The sequence below is a fragment of the Myiozetetes cayanensis genome, unplaced genomic scaffold, assembly GCF_022539395.1.
Source record: "Myiozetetes cayanensis isolate MyiCay16 unplaced genomic scaffold, myiCay2020 scf12, whole genome shotgun sequence".
NCBI lineage: Eukaryota > Metazoa > Chordata > Aves > Passeriformes > Tyrannidae > Myiozetetes > Myiozetetes cayanensis.
The window spans coordinates 6,108,673-6,133,858 of NW_026086826.1; the positions used below are offsets into that span (position 1 = coordinate 6,108,673).

General features: G+C 45.0%; 1 protein-coding gene across 1 annotated transcript in view; it reads right to left on the minus strand.

Annotated features, from left to right (window-relative positions):
* The window catches only part of TRABD2B (TraB domain containing 2B), a 274,824-nt gene extending 256,429 nt beyond the window's left edge, over window positions 1-18,395 (minus strand). The window contains exons 1-2 of the mRNA XM_050307303.1: window positions 18,183-18,395; window positions 17,136-17,696 (exon numbers count right to left, since the gene is read on the minus strand). Of these exons, the coding sequence (XP_050163260.1) occupies window positions 17,136-17,696; window positions 18,183-18,290 (669 nt within the window). The 5' untranslated portion in view covers window positions 18,291-18,395. The remainder of the gene's footprint in view (window positions 1-17,135; window positions 17,697-18,182) is intronic.
* Between the last annotated feature and the right edge of the window lie 6,791 nt (window positions 18,396-25,186).

Here is a 25,186-nt window from a genome sequence, read left to right on the forward strand (position 1 = left end):
AAAATACCATTTTCATGGAAGAGTTTGCATCAAACACAAGAAAAGCTGCATACTTTGGCAGTTCAGGGAGATAGTGGATTCGAGGTCTTGCTCACTTGCCATTAGAAAGACTTACTGCCTGGTAAGCAATCTCACCAGGACTCACTTGTTTAAATTATCTACATTAATGGATGACCTGAAACCTAAAGAAGTCAGTCTGGCTTTCTCTTGCATAAGCTGACTGTCTAATTCACTCTGGACTTGAGTGTTTGAAGGGAATGGGGCTTGCTTTTTTGTTTTCCTGACACTGACTGGTGCGGTTTTGACTGAGAAACTAAGAATCCCAGAGACAAACTGCATTCACGCAGTCTGAGCCGCCTGCTTTTTTTACTACAGCGTGGAGTGTAAACTGGGAAATCTAGGAACTAACCAACGACTTTTTTATCTTGAAATAGAAAATTTCCTTCGATCGTTTTAATTACGCTCAGGCAGACAACATGTTGCTGTTGGGTTTGGGGGGGTAATTCCACTTTAGAGCAGATTTGCCTAATTGTTTCCATCAGAGGAGAACTTGAAAATATTTTCTAGCTTTTAATTAGCAGGTTGGCAGCCTCCCTCATAACTCTTTCACAAATGACTTTGGATGTTGAGGCTTAGCGTAAATCAATTTGACGTGACGGCGACGGGCTCTGTAGAGCTCCTGACAGCCACGAGGTGTCTCTACGAACTGTCCCAGAAAGGGTGTGAGTCGTGGTTAACTGACAAGACAAAACTGAAATTCAATCTCCTCAAGAAGCCTGTTTGTTTGCCTGCAGTTGTAAAACTTTTACTTTAATAAATGGCTCTTAAAAGAGAGAGCATGATCTTGTCTATCAAGTAACTGAGCAGTACTCTTACCAAAGAAAATATATTTACAGAGTCAAAGAATGGTAAAACAAGGGACTACATCTGGAAGCAGTAAAGGAAAACCTTAAATATGTTAGGAAAAAGTTCCAACAGTGGAAGTCACTTAGACAAAGGAATACGTTGCTAGTTGAGAATGCATGAGGCAACGCTAGAAAGAGGTGCTTCAGAGATGAATTTTGAATTTTATCATAACAACACTATTTGGCTATGTCATCAAGAGCATTAAAACCCATGCTGATTCTCAGAACTTGAAATCTCATAATCCGAAACCTACATCTGCATTTGGGCAGCAGCAAAGCACACAGCAAATGCTTTCTGCACAGAGTAAGTGATTAGGACCTAGAATACTGCTGAAATACAGGAAACTCAACCTATGGTGGGGAGAGGTCATTGTCCCGATAGTCATGGACTTCACTGACTGACTCTCTTAAACCTTACTCTGCACTTCCCAGTCAAACAGAAATAGGTATCACTGAAACAGGATGGAGAACAGATACAGAAATTGCTTTAGAACCAAATGGCAAAGCCAAACAGGAATTACAAGCAGGAGGCTAAACTTTTGACCCAAAAGGCAGTTTAGTGACAGAAAGAAGACACTCTCAGAACAACAGAAAAGATGAACCCTCAAAGTACAAACCATGATTACCTCTTCAGTCTGTCTCTTCAAGGGAAAGAGTAAATAGGTAGGCTGTCCTCAACAGGTAAAGATGAGATCTGGGACATCTGAGCTACAAAGAATGAAGTTCTGGAGCTACAAGAGATCTGCCTATGTGGCTTCTTTTTATTTTCTGAAATGAACTTTATGCTATGACAATCTAAGAGGGACTTCCTTGATGAAATGTTGAGGTGAAACAGCCATGTCCTGCCTCCCATGGTTATTCAAATCTACTTCAAGGACAGTAGCTGTGCACAGCATGACACTACTAATGTGAGCAGAGATCTGACCCACTGAAATTAGATGAAATTACACATTAAGTTTCCTGTGGGCAAGAATAACTCAAAAGCTGTAGGTATTATAATTTCCTGATGTCTGTAAAGAACATATTCTGTAGAGGTATGGTCACCCTATCTCAAACCAGTCAGGACTCCTGGAGCTGTATAAGAGAGCTCCCATCAAGGAGGCAACTGAGGACTTTCTCCTCTGTTAACATACTCATCCAACCTGCTACAAGATTTCAATCTCTGTTGCTTTCCACAGTTCAGCAGGGAACAATTGTATCTCAACAAAAAAAGTTAAAAATTCAGCTTATTTTTAATGTCTCGTCATGAACTAACAACACAAAAATGTCCATTTGAGTCAGTCACCAGATTGTTCTTTTGATGATGAGACTCTTGGGTTTTCACTTTAAATTTGAAATTGAGACATTTCAAGGAATATTTTTCCCCTCAAACAGAAAAAATTACATGAGCACTGTTTCTATTTAAAAAAAAAAAAAAGGCATTTTCCAAAAATAAATAGCTCTAATATCTTGCCCATCTTGCACACAGAGAACTGAAACACAAAGACCCACATCAGGATTGTCTCTGAGGCTCCAAACAAGTCTTGCCTCCTGCTAATAGAGCTCACTTGCAATCACAGCCCTTGATAAGCCTGGAGTAATGCTTGTAGAGCTCATGGCACCTCTTGCACTTGTACAAGCTGAGGTAACCCAAGTTAGCTTAAAATACCTCATTCACTTCAACCCTCTGTGTGTTACGCTTGGACAACCCTTTGCTCTTCTTCAAGTGCCATGAATTAAACCACATATGCACAAGGCTCATGGGGGCCAACACTGCTCCCCTCTCAAACCAGGGGTCCTGTTCAGGGCTGCTTGCCAAACTGGAGGACGAACCCAGTCAACCCTGAGGCAGACAAGCTCTTGTGAAGACCAAGGACATACTCTTCCATTGATCCCAAATGTGGCAGGGAATTCAAAGGGCTTCAGACAAGAAGAAAGGCACGTTTGCTGAAATAAAAACAGTATTTTTACTGTCTTGATAAGCACGATGGATGATAAAAGGTCTTGGAAGGCATTTACTCTACTTCACACTGGAGTGCTGAGAAAGCCAGCATGGCAAGAGACTATAACCCTGTAAACATATGTTGTGTATTAGATTCTGATCTGGCAGCTTGCCTTAATTTTGTTTTTTTAAGGCTCAAGCGAGTTCCAAATACACTTCCATGTTTGTGTTCCAGCAAACGAGCAAAAGGCAGAATGCTTGAGCGACAGGGACGAAGGAATGCACTGGACTATAAATTAGCGGGGGGGAAAAAAAAGAAAGAAGCCTCCATTAGTGTTGGCACATCAGGCAGAGGATGACAAAAATATCAGCAAATTCTTTTTTCTATTCTTTTCTCCCAGCTTTCTGTTTTTCCAGTGTGCACTTCACAGCTGCTGAGAACGATTTTAGTCTCCTCTACTTGAACCACGGACAGAAGTGATAAGAGAACACCTTTCCAGACAGTTTTGTTTTCTCCCAACTCCCCACCAAAAAAACACCCCACAGAGCATCCTCTCAATAGCTATTAGTCTGGGTCGCTGGAGGTGCAGACGAAGAAATTCTTTCGAGAAGCGCCTCAGACTGCTCAGGATGGAGAGTTCCGGCTCGTATAAACAAACACTGTTACAAGAGGCAGAGTTGATATGGATTTATGCAAGGAATGTATAGACTGAATAAGCAATTTGATAATTAATGGAGTTGACAGGCACTTTCTAATAGTACTCAAGTATGTGCAGACTGAATAGTTTCATATACAAGCTGAACCAAAGACAGTATTAATTTTTAACCCATTTGATACCTAATCACTCAGATGAAGGAAACACATGCATTTTTTTCCTCTTGGGTATTAATTTTGACCTCCCAAAGCCTGACTATTGGGAAATAAATCCTTTGCACTTACTACTATTGCAGACAGCAGACCCACAGATGTCTTATACAGGATGATTTTTTTCTTAAAGATCATTTGAAGAATGAACTTTTGATTACTTTCTAGGCATTGATCACTTCATTTATGTCCCACAGCTTAAATGCAGCAGTTTTGCTCTTAACAAAGAACTGAGAGCTTAGTTGCATGAGTTCAGGGAGTTTCCTGAAGAGACCCTCTTGGCTAAAAGGAAATTTCTTTTATTACTAGCTTCCAAGCAAGCCAAACCACTACTTCTACAAGCCCAGCTGCAGAAAGTAAAGATGCTTAGAAAGATCTTGAGCAAAGTATTGTCCCACCTGGCAGCAGATGAGGGTAATTTATTGTGCATGGAAGATATTGTGACATACTGAACTGCACAGGGAGAAAGGAGCAGTAATATAACTGTTCCCACACAGGAACGAGATACTCAATGTTTTCTCAGTCTGGAGCAGGTTCAGAGATGATGCTTCGATCTGCTTCACAATGTCACCCCTCTTATGATCAGGCAACAGGCATTTAATACACTGGTTTATGGCCTCATACCCTAAACAACAGAATAATCTTCTAAAGAAGTTTGTGCCCACAGAAACCACCTGTGGATACAAAATTCAGTCCGTCCTTCCTTACTCATACCCTCTCCCTCCTTTAGTGACAAAATCAAAAGCAAAGCCAAGACATCCACTTTCTAGGGCCTCCATAAAGGCGCTGAGGGATCAGAAGGGGCTATATGGAAGCACGTTGTCTCCAGTCATACTCGAGCTGTAGGTAAGTGGAAAATACCTATTGAATGACCCCAGTTCTCCAGCAAGAGGTAGGTAAACAACCTTATGGAGTTAGATTTGAGGTGCTTCAGGCCCATTATTCTGTCCAGCTCAAAAGCAGACCCCTCGGAAAGAATACACCAAATACACCTCCTGCTAAAAGTCTGGTAGAAAGGGCACAATTCTGACAGCCCGTTGGGAACCCAGCAGCAAGACAACTTGCTACAACTACTCCAACATCTAATGACACACTGCTGCCTGCTAAGCGCCCCCCACTCCAACTCCAGCTGCAGCTGCCTTTGAAGAAAGGTGCAGTGCCCTCTGCATGGATGTGCACACCGAATAAAGTCTTTTAAAGCACGTGAGAAAGAAAGCTGTCATCAAAATGTACAGAGCAATTACGGGTTGAAGGTTGAACTATTATTACTTCATGCCCTCCCACTCCCCTCCCCTCCAGGGTGGGAAGCAGGGGGGGAGGATTATTCATTTGTATTCAAGCACTTCATTAATGTTTATAAGAGAATCCAAACACGCAAGCAAAACAAGGACAAAACACTCGCGCCAGACGTGTGATGCGATAAATGTCACTGGAGCAAATATTTAGATCTGTTTACAGAGAGGCCTATTAAGTCCTTTTTGAAAAGCTGTGCAGTGTTGTGGCTTGGTCTTTGCCTAGCAGCTCCAGCGTAAACACATGGAAGATGGCTAAGTCTCTCTCTCTCACTTTGTTATGACATCTGGAAACCTAAGGAGGTTGGGAGAAGCCAACTGGCTGCCCTACTGCGATGTCTAACAACAGGGTCTGCCTGTTGAATGATGGCAGGACATGCAAAGTGGAACTGCTGAGTTCTTCAGCTTGTGCCAAAATCAGTGGATTTTCAACACAATAATCCCTCAACAAAAGTTGTTGCAACACAAAAGCCTTTGGTTCACTGCTAATGATGCAAGTCTATGCTCTCTGCCATTTTTCAAGATCATTTGCATTTCAGAAAATCAGTTCCACCAGGGACTAAAAAAGTGTGCAAGGATGGGTGGAGCCGCTCTATTCATCAAGGGATGTGTCCCATAATCCCTTGCCTGAAGAACTGTAAACTCTGGAGTTCACAATCAGCCTGGACTTCTGCAGATGTCCCATTCACATCACCATCTCCAGCCCCTCCACATACAAATATTTCTTTTGCTAAGAGTACTGAATAAGTTGAAAGGGATAAGAGAAATTTATAGATGAAAAAATCACAAGTCTTAGTCTCAGATGTAATAACATATTTGAGATATTTCCACCTCTGTGGTCATGCCTCAGTTTCCAATATGTTATATAAGGTTTACAGATATAAAATCATCTGATGTAAAGGATCAGGGTTCCTTATCCAGGTGCTTCCTTTCTGTTTGGAAGGAATGATGCTCAGACCATACAGATGTGCAGGACTGCTTAGTGATCTCAAGTGGTGCTGGCTGAATCAAAACACTTTTAGTTTGAAACTCTCCTTCTGGCTTATTGAGTTTACTTCACTTTCTTTCCTGGCATAAAAATTCAACATGAAACCACAAGTAAATCTACTCAGTCTGGTATTTAAGCCTACCAAAATCACAAATAAATTATAAGAATATGGACTAACTTTTTTTTTTTTTCTTCCTAATTCTCTTCATTAATTATTTGGCTACCAGAAACTCCTCTCTACATAAACCAGTGGGAAAGACGCCTTGCCCAGTTTCAAGAGGTACAGAGATACAATTTTGGATTCCAGGTTCAAGGACTGCATACTTGTTTAATTTGTTTTAATGGGAACTACACTGAGCTTTGCCCCAGAGAACAGAAGAATGGGTTCCAAGACTTTTGGGATTCTCCCACTGGTGTGTGTATATATATATATATATATATATTTAGCTGTAGTCCCTGCTCTTGGTGTGTTTTACTGCCCTTTAATACACTAGACTTGTGAGGAGTGCCAGGCCTTGAAACCTCATCAGTACCATGCCCAACATCCACAGGGAAGAGAGAGGAATCCCTTCCTCTGTTCTTGTTCAGCTACCTCCTGCTCCTCCGCTTCGGAGCTAACCCTTGGGGTTATTTATGTTGCCTGACCTTGAGACAAATGGCATTTGGCAGGCTGCTGGATGACTTTGTGTTTCAAATCAAACGTTCTCAGTTTCTCCCACTGACAATGGGAATAATTCCTGGATGCTTTTTTGGGGGTGTTTCTTCCCATCTCATTGCCTGCCATGGAGTTCTTTGGTAACTACGTCAGGGTTGGTGAACTTTAGCTTGACTTTCTTGTTAGATGCAAGTACCAAGTGGTGTGTGTGGTTTTATTCTGTGGTTTGGTGTGTGTGTGAGTGTGTTTTCTCTTTGTCCCAGAGTGTCTGCACTGGTATTAGAGCTACAATTGTTCTATATATAAAGCAAAGATCCCTTGAATGATCTGCCAAAGGTTTTATCTGTGAACAATCTTTGTCTGTACTTGCTTTGCTGTTAACCAGTTTTGACTCTACACCGTAATGGCTGGAGTTGCTTTGCCTTAACTGATATATATCAAAGGGAACTGCTAAAATTAACTGCTCATGAACTGTGTCCAGGATGTTAGATTAACTCATGTGGAATCCTTCAGTGAACAAACTGATTTACGATGTGTTATGACATTGTTATTTGATGTGTTGCACAACAACTCAATTTTAAAAAATGAAGAGTGTTCCATTAATAAGAGATAAATCTTTCCAGTGTAATTCAAATGAATCTGCAACAACTTGATTAGGGATCTTGCGTGGGTTTAGTGATTGTGTTTTGCATTCCCAGGAATATCTTCCACTGGGATCTCTTTGTCAGTAATGACAAAACCCATCCAAAATACTATACCTTTTGGGAGATTGTAACTCTTTGTACTTCCCAAGATAGAAAAGGGCACTACAACAAGTGGTTCTCTACAACTAATACTTCCAGGTTTGAGAATGTACAAGCACATCAACTACGCTTTCTTTGAACTTCAGAGACATAATTTGCTGAAGTCTCTACACGGTACATCCCTTCCAAGTTGATCCAGCCATAATTAACTCACAGTAAGTGCTCAAAGCAGTCCGTTTAATTCTCAGAAAAAAATCACACCTTTATACATTTAGATATATTTTTTAAAAGCAAGCACTATTCTATTACTGGAACACAAACCAGTGTGAATGCTGAGCTTAAACTATGTGTTAAAGGCTCGGGTCTCTCTGGATACCCAGCTTCAACAAAATTGCCTTTGAAAGTGAGCTTGAAGAATTATATACTGTACAGTATTTCCTATTTCACAGCCAAGCCACTCAAGTTAATAAAGAAAATCCTTTCTGGCCTCACGCAATTAGCTGGGTAAAAAGCTGGTCAGTGCCAGTCTGCAGCCAGCAACGAGTCAACACATGAAGTCAAACTGTTTCATGCCTGCAAATGCCTGCTGCCTCGAGCCTCTGAACTTCAGCTCGCCACCAAGAGACCTGGATTATTTCAGGATGGTATAACCTGGTCTCATGGACTGATGAGGTATTTTCTCGCTGATATTCCATAAATGGAAAGGAGAAATGCTGAAAGAACCAAACTTCAGTTTGCTTGTAAGTGTGTGCCAATAGAGCATCCCAATTGCTTGAAAGCTGTGTTAGAATTGTTTTGGCCATAACTTTCTATTAGAAACATACAATTATGTGTGTTATCTTCTCCAGCAAGCAAATAATGAGCTTTCTTGAGAATGTTCTTTCTAGCTTTTTCCTGTATTAATTCATTATGAAAAATAAGGGCTTTCTGTATACTTAACTCTTATAAAAACAATAATTTTGAGGCCCTTTAGCATACTTGCACCTCTCCTGCTCCTGTGATATCCCAAAAACAAAGAATTACCTTAGCTTGAAAGAAAACTACAAGTTAGCTTCCCATTTGACCCCCAGTATGTCAGGACCAGCTCCTCACATGGTCTAAGGCTTTGCATTTTCACAATTACAGTGTTATAGTGATTTTACCAGAGCTTTAAAACCAAAGGGACACACTGGGACATCCCATCACACTTCACTGCTGGAATAACATTTATCTCAACGATCATTTCTAAAACTGCAAATCAATCACATGCCTGAAATACAAAGCCCTTCAAAAATTTGGACATGTTTCTCAAATCACCCTTTTGCCCTCTCCCCCTCTGCTGCCTCTGCAAACTCCTGTACTGTGAGCATTTGGTCTCATATTTAAATAAATATTCCCCGTCACTATTATGCTGTCACCTGTAATAGGAAAAGGCTGCAAGAAATCAAAGGAGAGCTAAATTTGTGCAGTGGCAGAGAGCGTACAGAGAATAATCAGTCTTCATTGTGACTGTTAACAAAAGTGAGGGAGCCTAATGGAGACCTTGGATTTAGTACAGTCTCTAAAGTATTGAGGGGATACTTTCAAGACACAGAATCACCTGCTTTAAAGAAATACTTTTCCTGTGTTCCTCGTAACTTGACTTATATTAAAATGGAAAGAGGTTAGAAAATAACTTGGAGATTTGTTTCCTTTTTCTCATTCCCTGGCTCACAAAAGGAGTCTGATGAATACTGCTTTGCTGTACGAAGGCAGCTTCTTCTCTGTTTTATGTGTTGGGGATATCTGTATCTCCCAACAGGTGCCCCAATGCAAGAGTTAGGGTAGAAGTAGCAAGTTTAATTAAATCGAGGGAAAACATAAAGCATTTATTGTTATTCCCTTAATTGTGCTGATATAGCTAACATGTTGGCTATGACTGAAATCCCAGATTTTCTCCATGCCCATCTCAGTGAACTCTGATTTTGCAGAGATACCCAAGCATGGAGAACCTCTGGACTGGAATTTGGGTGAAAGGTTTCCTAACTTCCACGTTAACTGAGCCTAGGAAAAGAAGGAATCAGAAAAGGTTCTTTTCCTACAATCCTTTCTCTATTTGCCAACTGGCGTTTCTGGGATTGGTTCAGTGTTATCCCTGGCTTCAAGGGACACTCTGGAATGAGTACAACATACAGGATTTGGACTTTCACTTCTAACACTGCTACTCACCAGCATGAGGTGTAATCCTGATTTTGAAGAAGTAAGTAAATAAAACTTGCTTTTGACATCTGTAAGACTCTTCAACGCTTGGTGTTGTTGCAGTGCCTGGACAGAGGTAATCAGCAGTGGTCCACTGATACTAAATCTAATTACAATATTTCAGGGATGATGATTTCTTCAGGCATAACTGGTCAATGGGAATCTAAGTATGATGAGAAATGAGGTGTCCAGGACTATGTTAAATGACCCTCAGAGTGGAAAATATTGGGTCTTTGATCTCATTCAAACTAAAAATACTTTTGCTAATGAGCCTCCTCAAGTCATACAACATCCATTCCAAAATGCTGAACACATGGTTTTAATTTACAGTTTTTAGAAACTTTCATTTATATTGTGCTAGAAGTCCTGAAATGACTTGCAGCAGAAGCTCTAAAATATTGGAAATCCAAATGGGAAGGGCTGCTGTTGGAATAACTAGTGATAAAAGCAGCAGACATCTGTGTGAATTCCTGCTTGAGCTTCTGAGAGGTATTGACCATCTCACTTTTCCTTCTCTGTGCCTTTAAATGACAATTAGAACCAATAAACAGTAACAATAAACAAGGTAGCTATATTGCTCTCTTGAGCACCAGAAAAAGCAAATCCATGGAGATGATGAGACACCACAACTACAAGCTGTTCTGATGGATACAACCAGTCCTACAGTTTAGTTGCATGTCTGTTCTCACTCTGCAGAGAGTACAGTCTTGTTCCAACTCCAGTCCAAGAACCAAGGTATTAAGTTCAAACACTGATATCTGCAGTTTTAAACTCTGCAGGCACCAGTTTAATTTCTGGTGTCTCAAGCAAGCTGGAAACTGTAATGCTTTTTTGGGTTACAGAAAGAGTATTATGTTCACAAATTGTTGCCATGTTCAGAAAAAATGTCTTAGTGACTGCAACCTAGAAATAATTTGAGAGCTTCACAAAGATATTGATGTTTTATGATCCACCCCCAGTGCTTTCTGCAGATTTTAGGTCCAGTGGCATCTAGCATCTCTATTGCTTGTCTGCTTGAAAGAAGGATTTGGAAACGTGTGTGGACACAAGCCAGATATGTTTCTTTCCCTGCAAAACAGGACTCTTCTAACACTGACCCTTGAAAGTTTAAAAAAAACAGTGAAGTTTCCAAAACACCAGTCGTTGCTGAAAATCCCCATTTTTGTGCTATCCTAAACACTGTGCTCTGAGGAAGTCAGTTTACAGTCCCTCATCCAAACAGGCAGGGAACCTCCCTAATAGGGCCAAAAGATGAAAGAAATCACACCAATTTCACATGGCTCAAGCAGTATCACTGTGATTTCTTCTGCCTTTTACCTGTGTCATCAACTCCTAATGACAGTGAAGAGATTAATAAGGGTTTGCAGTGTAAAGCCTAGCACAGGGGAAACCTGTTATTTTACAGTATGTCCCTCTGAAGTTCCCAAATATGCTTTGCCAGGAGCCCTGCCACCCATCACCGTCTCCACAGGAGTGCAAGGTGAAGGAGTGCCCTTGCTTAAGATCATTTCTGGTCTTTTCAGTACAGGAACCTCTGACTTGCCTGAATGATGTGGGCTGGCTCTATAACATGGATTGCCACTCACTAGGGAGCTGAGGGGAGGCTGTTAAAGACTTTCTGAGGACTGTAGGTTGCACTATACTTGGAGTTGAGGTTTTAAGGTCAATGGTTCGTTCTGTTTATAAGCAAAGCACTCTGGGCCTGCTGCAACAGCGTCAGAAACCGACAGCAAATAAGAAACAGAAAGAAAATCACCACTGTGGAAAAATCATTTACCAAAGAGGGGATTTTGCCCCTACTGGGTGAGCAGCTCAGAGGTGGCAAACTGTTCTAGAGGAGATCCTACAGGGATCTGAAAGCAGCATCAGTGTTTCAGTGGGGGACAAATCTGCCTCATCTGTTTCCTCTACTGATCTATCCCTCTTCCCAAAGCACATCCCAGGGAGTGCATCTCCTCCAGGGAGCAAAGTGCATGCCAGGGTGCTCCCTGTGCCTCTCACACCACAGCAGTGCCAGGGCTCCCCTACTGCCAGGACCAGGCATTGCCGGAGACAAAGAGACATTCACCTCTCAGGGCACCGCAGGAAAAAGGGCACAAATCTGCTATGTGACTTTTATACACTGCTGATCTTAAACTGCCTCAGATACAGTAGGGACTCCCTTGAATATCAGAATGGAGATTTTTTTCCTTTCAAAACCCACCTTATAAAGATACAGTTACTGCCTAATACCAATCACAAGCGGCACCCATAATTTTGCAAACAAATCAACAAGCAGAATCCTCCAGATCTGCTCGGGGAAGGCAGGTACACCTGTCTCGGGCTTGGATCTTACCAAGGGATGTGTGAAGGATCAGAGGGAAAGGAAGGGCCCACACCTAACCTGTTGTACAAACACTTCTGGCAGTTATATACACAATAAATACAGTAGATGAATTGCCAGCTGCCCCTTGAGCCATCATTAACTGACTGGCTGTTTTCTTAACAGGCATCAAATGCCAGGGTGGGCCTTCCAAGGGGGCTGTTGTGAAGAAGCACACAGTAACTGGCTGTAAAGAGCAACACCTACAGTTAGTTACAGCTATAAAATGTCAGCTGCTGATCCTTTCAGGTGTTACTGGGACTACTGTAGTTTTAATACCTGCATAGTTTCACCCTCAACAGTCCCCCTGGTGAAGACGTAAAGCAGCTCCACAAGCATACAAAGTGAGTTAAATGGAAGGATTTCTATTTCTGCTGTATGAATTTCTACCCCAAGGTTAATTTTGCTGGGGGGAGTTTTTTTACCCTGAGGTACAGGGGGATGAAGGGAGTGATAGTTAAAGAAAAGCCAACAAACTGAAAACTATGTGCACTATGTACAACTGTGTATAATCAAGCCTTTTAACAACATTTCTTTCAACAACATTCAGCAATCAAAACAGATGATGCTAAGCTATTTTTGATGACTCCTGCTCTCATCAAAAAGCCTGAATTTTTTTAAAAGCAAAAGGGTGCCACTTCTACTAGGCAAAGAGCACTTTTATTTAAAAAACACTGAAAAAAAATCAGTAATACTCCCTCATATAAGCTACACGCACTATCAAAAGTCAACCAGCTCTGAAACTGAGCCCCTTAATTCGGTTCAGAAAACTTTGAGCCTGGATCTTTCCTTAGTATAAACAGGCAAAATCTCCCCTGAAGTCAGTTACACCCATCCTGTCAGCTCAGAGAATCCAGCTTTGTGATCACAGAAATGTTTGATTTTTCAAGGGGAAGGGGAGATTGAATAGAGAGTCCAGGACGTGGCCCTGTCTATGTATTACTGTGTATATTACTGTTTGCCACTGAAGGTCCAGCTTCGAGGCTGCAGATCTGTCAGTGACCAAACATGATGGACCACCCATTGGCCTTTTATTAACCAGCACTTGTTTCCCCTCTAATCCTATCACCAGAGTAATCAAAGCTGCCATGTCCCAGGGTTTGATGGAACAGCAGGACCTGGGAAATGAAGACTGATTTTGTTAACAAAGTCATTCCTGCCTCATGAATGCTGTCTCATTGGTAGAAAGCAGGGGAGACGAGGTTTATTTGTGCAGAGAATGAGGCGGCAAAGAAATGAAAGGGGGAGAATGGTGAAGTGTGAAGTTTAATCTGGCACAGTCTGAGGTTTCTTTATTTGAGGCCGTCTCTGATCCAATCAACACCGGTTTGATATTTAACATCTCCCCCTGCAGTTGGAAATTATACCAGCCAGAGCAGACTGGAGTCAGGGCCTCGCAAACCCCAAACAGCCAAGGGGGAGAAAAGTGGGTGCTGGCAGCTCCTCACCAGCCTGACAGCTTCCCCCACAACAGGCTGGGATGCATTTGGGCCCTGACACAAAATCCTCCCTTATGAACCTTAGGATTCAGGGCACCTGGATGAGCTGAATGCAGACAAGCTTGGGATGGGATGGGATTGGATGCGAGGGGGACTTTATTTCTAACCTGGAGAAAGGAATATGAACACTGTCTCAGGCTGCGGATGCTACTGAGAAACAGGATCAAACACAAGCAAGAGCTGTCACCCACCTCCCCAGGGAACAGTGGTTTGAGTAGAGGAGTAAGACCTTCCCCTTGCTGACCATATAGACCTTTAGTGGGGACACACTGCTGCCCAAGGGCATTCACTGAGGTCCCACCACAGCCCTGGCCATCAGGGTGGATGCCACAGACCTGAGCAGCTGCAGGAGTCACTGTCACCGTTCTCCTTTACTCCAACAACAGTATGTCAGCCTGGGGAGAGCTTCCCATCACAGACCCACATGACAGTCCCAAAGAGGAGGGAAAGTTTAGCCCTACACCCAGCTGGCCCTCAGCAGACACACAGACAAGTCCTCACAGTCAGTCATGGCACTGGCTGCAGTGCTTCTGCCAGGACTCCAAGAGAAGGCCCTGAATGGCATCTGCCCCTCAACAGTTCTCAGTCCTGGCCAACCTGATTTTGCCTTTTTCTGGCCACTCTATAAATAACCGTCAGTGCTGTTAGGCAGAGTTGTCTGCTTCCTCTTCTTTGCGTGCCTCAGCTCTTTCTGTCCCACCTTCCATGAAAACCCTGAAACTTCAAAAAGCAGGTGAAGTTTCAACCTGACCCAAACCTGATGTGAATTCCCCTGCTGCCAGCGTCCCAACACAGCCTTCTGCAGGGATTCAGACACCTTGACACCAGCTATACCATTCCCCAGGCCCAGACTGTGTGAGCAGCCGCTGCCAGCGTCCCTGGGGGTGGGATAACACTCCCTCCAGGATCCAAGCAGGAGTGTGAGTGATGCTTGTCTGGAAGACTGTCAGGAAACGCTGCAGAGATTTCAGGGGGAGCAAAGCATCAAGCTACAAAGTTTCGGGGTATACAATAGAAAACAATGTGTCCTGATCTACCTGCAAGAGCTGGCTCTCCAGGAAGCAGCTAATTATATGAGCCACCTTAATCTTTTTATCCAGCTAAGACAATCAACATTTCAAAGCCACGCAACGAACGTTTTCAAAGATTGTTCCTGGTCAAAAATGCAAGTGTATCCACTTTCTTTCAGAGCAGATCAAAACCAAGTTCCTCACCGGGACCACTCCTAGATTTCCTCCTCCTCACGGTATCAGATTAACAGATTTGGTGCATGTAGTCAGATTAAATATTTGCAGTAGCACAAAGATGCCTTTGAGGGGAAGAAATAGGGGGAAAGAAAGCTTTTTTTTTCTTTTTTTTTTTTTTAATTTGCTTAGGGCAAAAATACTGGACTTTGGAGACGTGGGAAACAAAAGCATTGACATGATTCAGCGAAGCACAGTTTTAAAACCTGAATTCTGAATGCAGAAATAATGTGCAGTATTCCCGTAACAGTAATGCTGAAAACAGGTAAGAAACTGCTGATGCCCTTAGCAGATTTGGGACTGTAATTTATCACAGATGTTCTCATCAAACTGTGCAAACACCCTATGAGACAAAAGCTGATCAATTTCTGATTTCCACTTTATTGTGTTTTAATTACGTGTTGCTTAAGGACGGCTACAAAACCTGAAATTGGGAGGTGTAACCTCACAATAGTAATCCACTCCACTAAATTAGCACAGTAATACACCAAGCAGTAGGACTGCCAGACGATGTGATAACATTACAAATTACTATTGTTAAACAACTAGCCAGGTGTCAGGATGCAAGAAATCCAGAGGAAGCAAGAAAATAAATATCTGGTTTGTTTCATTTAAGTTTCTCTCCTGTTGTTCTAGTGGCCTTGTTCCCAGAAAAAGTTTCAATCTAGGAAAAATCCTCCTGAACACTGATCTATTTTAGCAACATTGTCCGTTCTCTCGAACAATTAAAATGTAGTGTATTTTTTTAATCAGCACAAATGTTTTGAATAAATGGTTGTCCTTTACTTGCCAATAGCAGCAATACCTTTGCTGTTCTTTCTTAGATTATTATTATGGCAAAACGAAGGGAAATATTTTGTTTCTATTTAAAACTTGGAGAGAAAAACAAATATGGTAAAAGCAGCAGTGAGTTTTGTACTCTGTCCTTTTTTCTTTCTTTGTCACTCACTCCCTCTCATTTCAAAAAGAAAAAAAAATGTAATATGATTCACGTTTAAAAGGCTTCCAAGTGGTACATTTTTAACCAAGTGTTTTCATGTGCTTGATTCTAACTGCCATTTTTGACCCAATTACAACCAAACACTATTGGATGTCTGGAATGGCTAATTATTTTTACCTCATCTTAAAGAAGGGGTTCAACAGAGAGGACAGGCACTTAAAGCTTTCACACAGAAGAAGGAAAAACGAATTCCTTGTTTTAGATGTGTGTTAATTAATGCAAAAGTCATGAGGGACTTTCTTTTAATTATTTTTCTTGATAAACAAGAAAATTCCTCCAAAAGAGTAGGTAACTAATCTCCTCCTCTGAAGGCTGTATGCAGAGTTAGATGCCTTATTGAAATATTGGATGAACCAAATGTTAGTGAAAGCCAGACTTTTTCCCCTTAAAATAGTTCCCACTAGACTTCAGGAGAGCAGAGGGTGAAGTGAAGGCACTCTAAGGACATTTTAATCACACCAAAGATCAGTCCCTTAATCCTTATTCCCACATCACCAAGATTTTTTTTTGGTCTAACTAGGACAGTAAGATAAGGCTGGAAATAGGCTGATCCCAAACTAATGATGAAAAGCAAGTTGAAAACGAAATATCATAGCAGTAATTGACACCATCTTAAATCACCCCTGGATTATTTGTTTTCTTCCACACACATTCATTTCCTCAATTTCTAGTAAATCTGATTTCACATAAACAGTTCCACAAAGCAAAGTCAATAGCTGTTACTGTGTTCCTGATTAATCCACTGAAATGAAATAGATCTCATGGCTTAGTATTTGGTTTTTTAAAGCTAAATCCACTGAAAGAATTCCGGAGTCCAGTTACACCAATAACTTTTGTTTCTTAACCTAGGTCCCTTTTTTTTTTTTTGCTGAGCTTTACCTGCTCTAAAATGAAAAAAGCTCATGCATATTACACACTTAATTTCCCCCAGTACATGAGGGCAACGCAAGCCACTTTGTTTTGACCCAGAGTGACCACCAAAAAGACAGTTTGCACGTACTTAAATCATTTTGAACAATGTCGAAATTTCTATTTTCATTGTTCATGCTTCATCCTCTTCCTGACAAGTACCACAGAGCGGCTTTACTTCAAAACAAACAAACAAAAAAAAGCCCTTTTCACCCAGCCCCGGGACAGGACTGGAGGCATGGAAGTTTCCCTCGCAAGTGGCAAGCCAGCAGGCACACACACATTTACACCCCGGACATTTGCCTCTCAAATAAATTATACACATGATACACACACTGCACATATCGTGGGTTTTCCGCAGGCGGCACGGATCGGTGTGAAGGACAGCGGGCAGCCCAACACAAAGGCTGCTGAGGCCCGTGAGTGACCACCCCGCTGCAACAGGCTTGGGGTTCACCCCCATCAACCGATGGAAGCGCAAGGAGAACGGCCCCCACGCCCTGAGATAAGACACGAGGCCCAGCAGCCTCCTTACCTGGGAGAAGTTGAGCCCGTTCAGCGGGTGACACTGCTCCTCCACCCGCTCCACAGCTCCTGTCTTCTTCTTCATCCTCTCAGCCTCCTGGGCGAGGTAGAGATCGAGCACCGGCACCCCTCGGGAGCGGATGTCCGTCTCCGTCAAGGAGTTCACCATGAGCATCACCCAGACGGGCCTCTTGCGCTCCCAGTTCCCTGCGATGGCGTTGAAGAGGTAGTCGGCGTAGAGCCCTTTGCCTCGCTGGTCCGGGGTCATCCAGTGGGGCAGCATCAGCTTGATGTAGTCCAGGTGGCGCTTGAGGCGGCGGTACAGCTCCCGGGGCAGCACGTCCTGCAGGTTCTCTCCGTGGGGCAGCATCTGGCAGCTGGCCAGCCCGGAGATGGTGTAGGGGTCCGTGAGGTCCAGCTCGAAGTAGACGCTGGAGCTGGCGTGGAAAGCGGCCTTGGAGTTGTCAGGGATGAAGTCCCAAACTCGCGTGTAGGGCACGTGGATGGTGCCGAAGAGATAGGCGGGGGGGTCGCGGCGAATGGTCCAGAGGAAGGAGTTGAGCTCTCCTTGCTGCGGGGAGGACAGCGGGGCTTGGTCAGAGGTGGAAGGGCAGGAGACGGCGATGCCACCCGCAGGGCAGGAGGAGCGGGGGTCCCGCTCCCCCCTCGTCGCTGCACGATCCCCAGCGGAAGCAAAGCCCACGGGCGCCCGCGTGGGGCTGAGCCCCGCCGTGACCCGCCGCGCTCCTCCCGGCCTGCCCCGGCCCGGCCCGGCCCGGCCCCGCATCCCTCCGGCCGCGCTCGCGGCGCGGGGCCCCGCGCGGGGCACACGCGGGGGACACGCGGGGCGCACGCGGGGGCAGCGCCGCCACACCTGCGGGGCCACGCGCGCCCGCGTGCGCGGCGCGGGGAAAGGATGGGGCCGTGATGTGGTGTGGGGGTCCTCCGCGCCCCCCACCCTCCCGCCCCGCACGAGCCCCCACCGGCCCCGCGCGCACCCCGCGCATCGCATCCCCCGCCGGCCCGCGCGCCCCCGGCCCGGCCCGGCCCGGCTCACCGAGCGGGGCAGCTCGCACTGCCCCGTGTCCATCTGCTCCCGCCGGGCCGCGGCGTCGGGCAGGAACCCCCCGAAGACGAAGCAGATCAGCGTCAGGTTGAGTTGCATCCCGCTTCCTCTCGCTCTCCTCTCTCTCCTTCCCAGATGAGCCTTTTTGGATTTCTAGGATCTTTTTTTTTTTTCCTCCCTCCTCCTCCTGCTCTTCCCCCTTTTTTTTTTTTTTAAGCCTTTTTTTTTTTTTTTTTTATTCAAACAAACTTTGCCAGTCCCATCTGCATCTGACAAGTGCAGGGGGAAGGACTGGCCGCCCCCTCCCTCCCATGCTCTCCCTCCTGCCCCTTTCCCACCCCCACCCCCTCTGACTCCGGGCTTGTCAGAGGCGCTGGATGCTTTGAGGAGGACGGTTCTCATCGCCAGCCTCCGCCATGCTTTGGTGTTGCAGACTGGAGACGCTCCTTCCCGCCCCGCCGCTTCGGGAGGAGGTTGGGAGGAGAGCGGGAGGGAAGGGGGCGGGGGAGCGAAACAGCCAGAAAATAAAATTTAAAAAAAAAAAAAGTTTAAAACCAAGAATTTTTTTTTTTGGTTCTTTTTTTTTTTAATTTAAATCCGGCGGCCCTGCGGGGCTCCGGCGGCGCGGCGGGGAAGGCGGGCGGTGCTGTGCGGGCCGGCGGCTCCCCGCGCCCCGCGGGCCGGACCCGCGCTCGGCCGGAAAGTTCCGCGCAGCCGCCCCGGGCCGCCCGCGCCGCTCGCGGCCGCCGCCAGGGGGCGATGGCGCCGCAGCGCCGCTCCTCAGCGCCGCCGCCTCAGCCGGCCCGCGGCACCTGCGCGGGTCGCGTTAAACACCCAGCACCGCCAAGTGCCGACACATTCCCCGAACTCAGTAAATGTGGCACAGTCACTTGGGCAGGGCTGTGTCTCGGCCAGCCGGCTCCCCGGGGCGTGCCCCGGGGCGCCCCCCCTCAGCCCTCTCCGGCCGCGCTCACCGGCGCGGCTCCCGGCGTGAGGCGACATGTCCCGACAGGCGCCGCCTTCCCCGGCCCCTCCGCGCCCGGAGGGGAGGGCGGGACAAGGACGTGGTCCCTGCATGGTGCGGGCAGCTCCGTAACCCGGACCTCAGCTGTCCTCGCCCACCCCAGGGGCGTCCCCCGCCCTCAGCCTCACAGGAGGTGGAAGGACGGAAACTTCTGCCAGTTTCCAAACATGCACCGTTAGTGATGCAGCTCCCACTTGGACAAAAAAGCCTCAGCTACAAGATCTGAGGTAGTTCTTGGTGACAGGAGCACACCAGGATCCCTGAGGGTCTGCATCTCTCTCTGGGAGTTGTTCCAGCAGGTGCTTCAGCACCTCCCATCACACCGCCTCCCGGGTGTCCCATGTTTCAGAGCAGAGGGCAGGCTGACACTGCGTGTCACTGCCACATGCAGGAGCTCCTGCCTCTGGATCCGTTCAGGGCAGGGATGGGGATCACAGTGCCAGATGTAGCCCATTCTCCGTGCAGGACATTGCCCAGCCCTGGGCGTCACCATCACCCTTCTGACTGTGCTGTGCACACAGTAGAGCCGATCTGTGTCACAGCTTTCCTATCACCTCTCAGACTGGGAACACTTTCCGAAGTCAGCAAGTTTCTCATTGTATTGAGAACGATCAAAACGACCAAAGTTTGCATGATGAAATCCAGTCACTACTGTTGTGAGGCAAGGTTCTTGCTCTGGCAAAACTTGGAGCGGAGCCAGCAGGGTTTTGCCAAGGACAATGTGAGACTCAGGCCCAGCTGGCTGTAAAAGTGGCTTCCTGACAGCCCTGGGAGGACTGGGAAAGTCACCACTTGCTGTGGTGACTGATGAACAAATGGAGCTACCAGGCTACTGAAGGGACCTCTGAACCACTGTGTGTGCATCCCCTGCACTCTGCTCCTGACAGGAGAGCGTTCTCCAGCCACAGTGTTGGAAACAGCAGCTCCTTTCTGAGTGAGGACACTCATCGTCTTCTCTCTCCTTCCAGATCTTCCAGACAGGTAAAAATCAGGCAAAAGAGCAGGGGATTGGTTTTTCCTCATAGTGCTTCTAGGTCTTTAATATTTCAAAGAAATATTCCATTTTCTGGTTTCACCCTAAAAGATAAGGTTCAGATAAGGGAAAGGCAGGAGGGCAGAAAGAGGCAGAAGGTTTCTTAGCACACAAGGTGTCCCATCACTGCAGCACTGGATGGTCAGCTGAGTCATGACTGGTGCTGGCAGTCTGGAGTCACCTGTGGCTCGGTGCTGCTGGGATACAGATTGGCAGCAGGTGTGTGCGTTGCTCTGTAGGCAGCAAGCTCTCACGTGCCCTCCCCACCCCATCTGCCCCTGGAGACGTGACACTGGGCCCAGCCTCTCAACTCGCCTCCCCGGCATTGCTGGTGCGATGACACGTCCCCGCAAGGATCGGGAGGCAGGGCCTGGCTGCACGAGCCCACGCCATCTCTCTCTCTCTCCAGCAAGCCCACCTTTCTCACAAATGTGCCCCAGCACTCACTCCCAAGCCACCTACCCCAAGTGTGCAGGGTGCTGCACGGTCACTGTAGGTGGCTGTGCCCACACCTGAAATGAATTCCAAAGCAGGAAGGGTTGTGTGATCCACGTCCCAGCAGATGGGATACCACAAGGGCTAAGTCCAGTCACAACACAGTGTCCTATTGCTTTTCCCTAAGCTTACAAAAACTGTTTAAAAGCTACAGGCTTGATGTTGTCGTGACTCTGTAGCGTGGAGATCTGCTGCATTTGCTCACAGCTGGATCAAACTGTCCTTGCATTCAGCAAGAACCACTTCCAAAGTGACACGGCTGCACTTGCCTGGCTTAGTGGCTTTGAATTGGTCCAGCTCTTTCCCAGATCTCTTCCAAAGTAGTGAAAGAACAGAGGGGCCTCATCAGAAGGCTGGTGTGGGCATCACCAGCGATGTGACCCAGCACACCTCATGTGATGGAGGAGACGCCTGGGAGGTCTGTGAGGTTTTGTGAGGCCCTGCTCCGTCCTGCGTGCTGCGCTGTGAGGGAGGCGATTACCCTCATCCGTGGCGTACATATCAAAGCACCAGGGGCAAGAATAAACAAACATCTTTGGCACTGTGCTCATCTTCCATGAGCCAAAAGGCAGGTGTGTGTGTGTGTGTGTGTGTGTGGGGGTATAGCAAGTTTTCCAGCCGTTTCCCTGAACTCAGCCCTGATGTTGCAAGAACTGCCTAGCTGTGAAAACACGGCCTCGCCTTGATTTATGCTGCTTGTGGGTAAGATGACTAAGAAGAAGGGGAAAGAGAAAAAAAAAAAAAAAAGAAGGGCAGAACAGGAACAGAAATCCCAGTGGGAGCACGATGAGGGCGTGTGCCGATTTGGTGGGACAGTCAGGTTGGGGAAACTGCAGCCAGAGCTTCAGGCAGTAGGAAGAGTAGACCACAAACCACATGATATGTGTCATGATGTTCCACCTAAGACACAAAAGCATGCCACAAGTTTTATGAAGACAAGTCTTTGGTAACAGTAAGGAAATTAATTCTTTTGTGTAATTGTAACTTTTTTTTTTCCTCCTTCAGATGAGTACCATATGTCCTCGTGATTTTTTACTTTTAAACACATCAGTTTAGAACAAATCTTAAGTAACATTTAGCCTGCTTCTAAAGTAAATATTTACAAAAACATTAAATAGTGGTTCTAATCTTTGGAAAATGTGTGTTGCTCCCTACCTGCTACTGTTTTGTGCCTATCTAGAGTAATAGAGAAGCTTTGTAGAAAAGCCCAAGGCTGTAAAAGCAGTATAAGAATGTGATGAGCAGTAATCAGATGGGAAATACTGACTATTAAAAACTATGAAGAGATAAGAGGGCTAAACTCCAAAGGGAAGATTGCATTATTTTGGTTTAACTAATTTTAAGAAAATTAATGGGGGAATTGGCTTTTAACCTTACAAAAGCCATATTATTTTTTTTTTTGAAGCTTAATAAATAGTGTTAGATGATATTTACATCATGTATCATCTTCAAAGAGCTTTACTAAATAAATATTAATCATTTCATCAACTACTTAAAGGCAACCACTTTAGGGGTGTGGTGAGGCAACAACTTACCAAGTGAGTTGTGCTAAAACAGGAAGTGAAGACAGCCAGATTCAATGAGGAGCCCATGTGGGTACAAAAAAATATTTGTGGAGGCTTTAACAATATCTTTAATGAGGCAAAACAAAACACCCTGGAATAGAGGGCAAATTTCTTTGTTAATGAGAAGCTGGCACTGGAACTTGCAATTACAGTGAGTTTCCAACAGGTAAAGAAGATTATTAGATTTGAGAGGGAACAGCTTGTGAGGGATCAGTATTTGTATGTAAGCAAATGTAACATTTTTTTAACAGAACGTGCTGCTTACAGGGCTAACTACCCTTTTGTCTCTTCCACTCCTCTCACCTTCCCCCCAGGAAAAACATTGTATTGCTGGCCTGTGCTGTATCACTATTTCCCTGTCTCTGCCATGGTGTGCTCTCTTTTGAAGAATTTCAAGGCACCCAGTGGATTTCAGTCTCTGCAGTTCTTATGCCTTTCCCTCAATAAGGAATTCTGGCTGACTCACTGATCTCCCCAAAACCTGTCCTATGTCAAAACTGGTAGAGTAAGAACCCAGCTTTTCCTTCTTCCATGAATGAAGCTGGAGGTGTCTTCTGCTCCTGCCGGAGATGGCAGGTGAAATTCAATCTTCTTGTAGGCTGCAGATCACAGAATAATTCAGGTTGGAAGGGACTTCCTGAGGTCTCTGGTCCAACTGGCCTCACTCTGAGCTGGGTTAATTACCACATTAGATCAGGTTGCTCAGGTCCAGTTAAGGATCCTAATTAGATTTCTCTGCTCTCTTATGCACAGGTGGCATTACATGTAGCTCTCCTGGACTCAAAAAATACTAAGCCTAAAGCAGTTGCACTGCTGTCGTGCCATGGCTTATTACTTGCCGTGACACCTGTGCTGTGATGTGTCTGGCAAATAGATTTTCCTGCAGAAGATTGATTTTGATGTTAGCTGTCATAGTCACACATAACGTTGCTCAGTTGTGCAATTCATGACTTGAAACATGCAGTTGTCAGTGGAACAAGCCTCTGCTGCTTAAGGCTGTCACACTGAAACCGCTGAATTATCACAACTGTTTTAAATGTTTCACATCTTTTATTTCCTTGTGGGGTGTTGCAACCAATAAAATGTAGTCACTGTAGTCAGTCTTACGTTGCCTTGCCTGTATGTTCTCTGTATGTCTTTTGTCTCAGCATTCCAAAACCAATCCAGTTCTCGAAGAAAATCCCCTCTCAATCCTGACATCCTCCCTCCTAAGGACTAGGTATGAATTTTGCAGACCAACCGGCATTAATAGCTTGTATTACATTTTGCAAAGTCTCACCTTGTGCTGTGGCCTCTGCAATGACAGACCACATCCTGCCTGAGACTAGGCGTGTAAATAGCTGAAGAAAACCCTTCCCAGTGTCAGACTCTGGAATGCGTTCTCCCTCTGTATAAAGTTTAGTCTGTGCTTGTGTATGTATATGATATTACCTATGGGCACCTCTAAGAAGGTGTATGTAGTGATGGGTGTGTGTTTATATATATTACTGTGTTTGTATATATATATATTTTATATATATATGCATACATACACACACAAAATGATGGGATAGGTGAGGGCTATTAATGCTCCATTGTATCCTTTTCAGTTCTTTTTCCCATCTTCTCAAAGATTCTCTGGATTTGAGCCCATGCAGGCGGAAGCCTGTCCTTCTCTGACGTCCTTCTACTACAAGTGTGGTGGATCTCATCTCTTCAAGAACTTCTGTCTGCAACTTAAGCAGAACATTACTGTTCCATTCCTAAAGCATATTAAATCAAAGAGATTGTGAAAGAAAAACCTGAAAGCCACTCATCCACCTGAACAGCAGTAATCTCCCTGCTGCACAGCAAAGGCTGTAGCTGTTTCTATAGCACAATAGATTACCTCCTTGAGGCCTAATAAGCAAAGAGATTTCTTCCTGTTCAGCGTAGTTCAGTGTGCAGTTCCAGAAGCTCCACTTAATTTCATAAACAGTTGAAGCCTCTTTCATGTTTGGAGAACGATTGGGAGTTCAGCTGCTCAAGAGTCCTCTAAATGCTCCACTCTTTATTGTCGTGCAGTATGTTTTCTTTTCCTGGTTTCTAGATTGCCATTGATTTCTACAACCTGGGTATCATATTCTGTTCTTTGGCATTTATTAATGAGAAGCCTCAGAGGGGTTTTCTAAGTGGGATGAGTCTTTATTATAAAGCAGCTAAAACGGCCCTCCAAGACAGCACTTCTGAAAAAGGAGCCTATGGGGAGATGTCTTTCTCCTAACCTGGAGCAGAATGTTCCAAGCAAATCCAGTAACATTGTGTATACGTCTGAAGTAGCTCATTTACCAACAGCATTCCTATTCCAGCGGCTTGGAACACGCGATGGTCATGGAAAATGTGCCAATATTTTGGTAATTTGGTGTAAAAACTGCGGCTTTTTTTCTTTTGGAGCTGGTAGAATGTGGCTCACATTTGCTGCATGTGTGTGGGCCTGCTCCTTATTAAACTCACGGTCCTGTTTTCCAGTAACCACTTCAGTGCTGTGAATCAACATAACCAGTTCGGAAAAACACCATCTGTCGATTGCATAAACAAAAGTCTAGTTAGCTGGAAGTTTAATAGATCACAAAGTCTTACCAAGTCCATTTTTATGTTAATAAATTCCACCATGGAATATTTTCTGATGTCACATGGCAAAAGTGCCCTAAATAAATAGCAGCTGAAGAATTTTCCGTTATTTATCTCAGTGTTCTGTGAGCTTAACAATAGAAATTGGCCAGGATCTGAACCTCCATAATCTCGAAATGCCATATGGGTCTGTATATTGGGTTTCATGAATCTCAGACAAGTAGGTTTAGAAGGGATCTCATCCAGTCTAACCAGAGTTGGGTCAGCTGGACCTCCACTATCCCAGCCA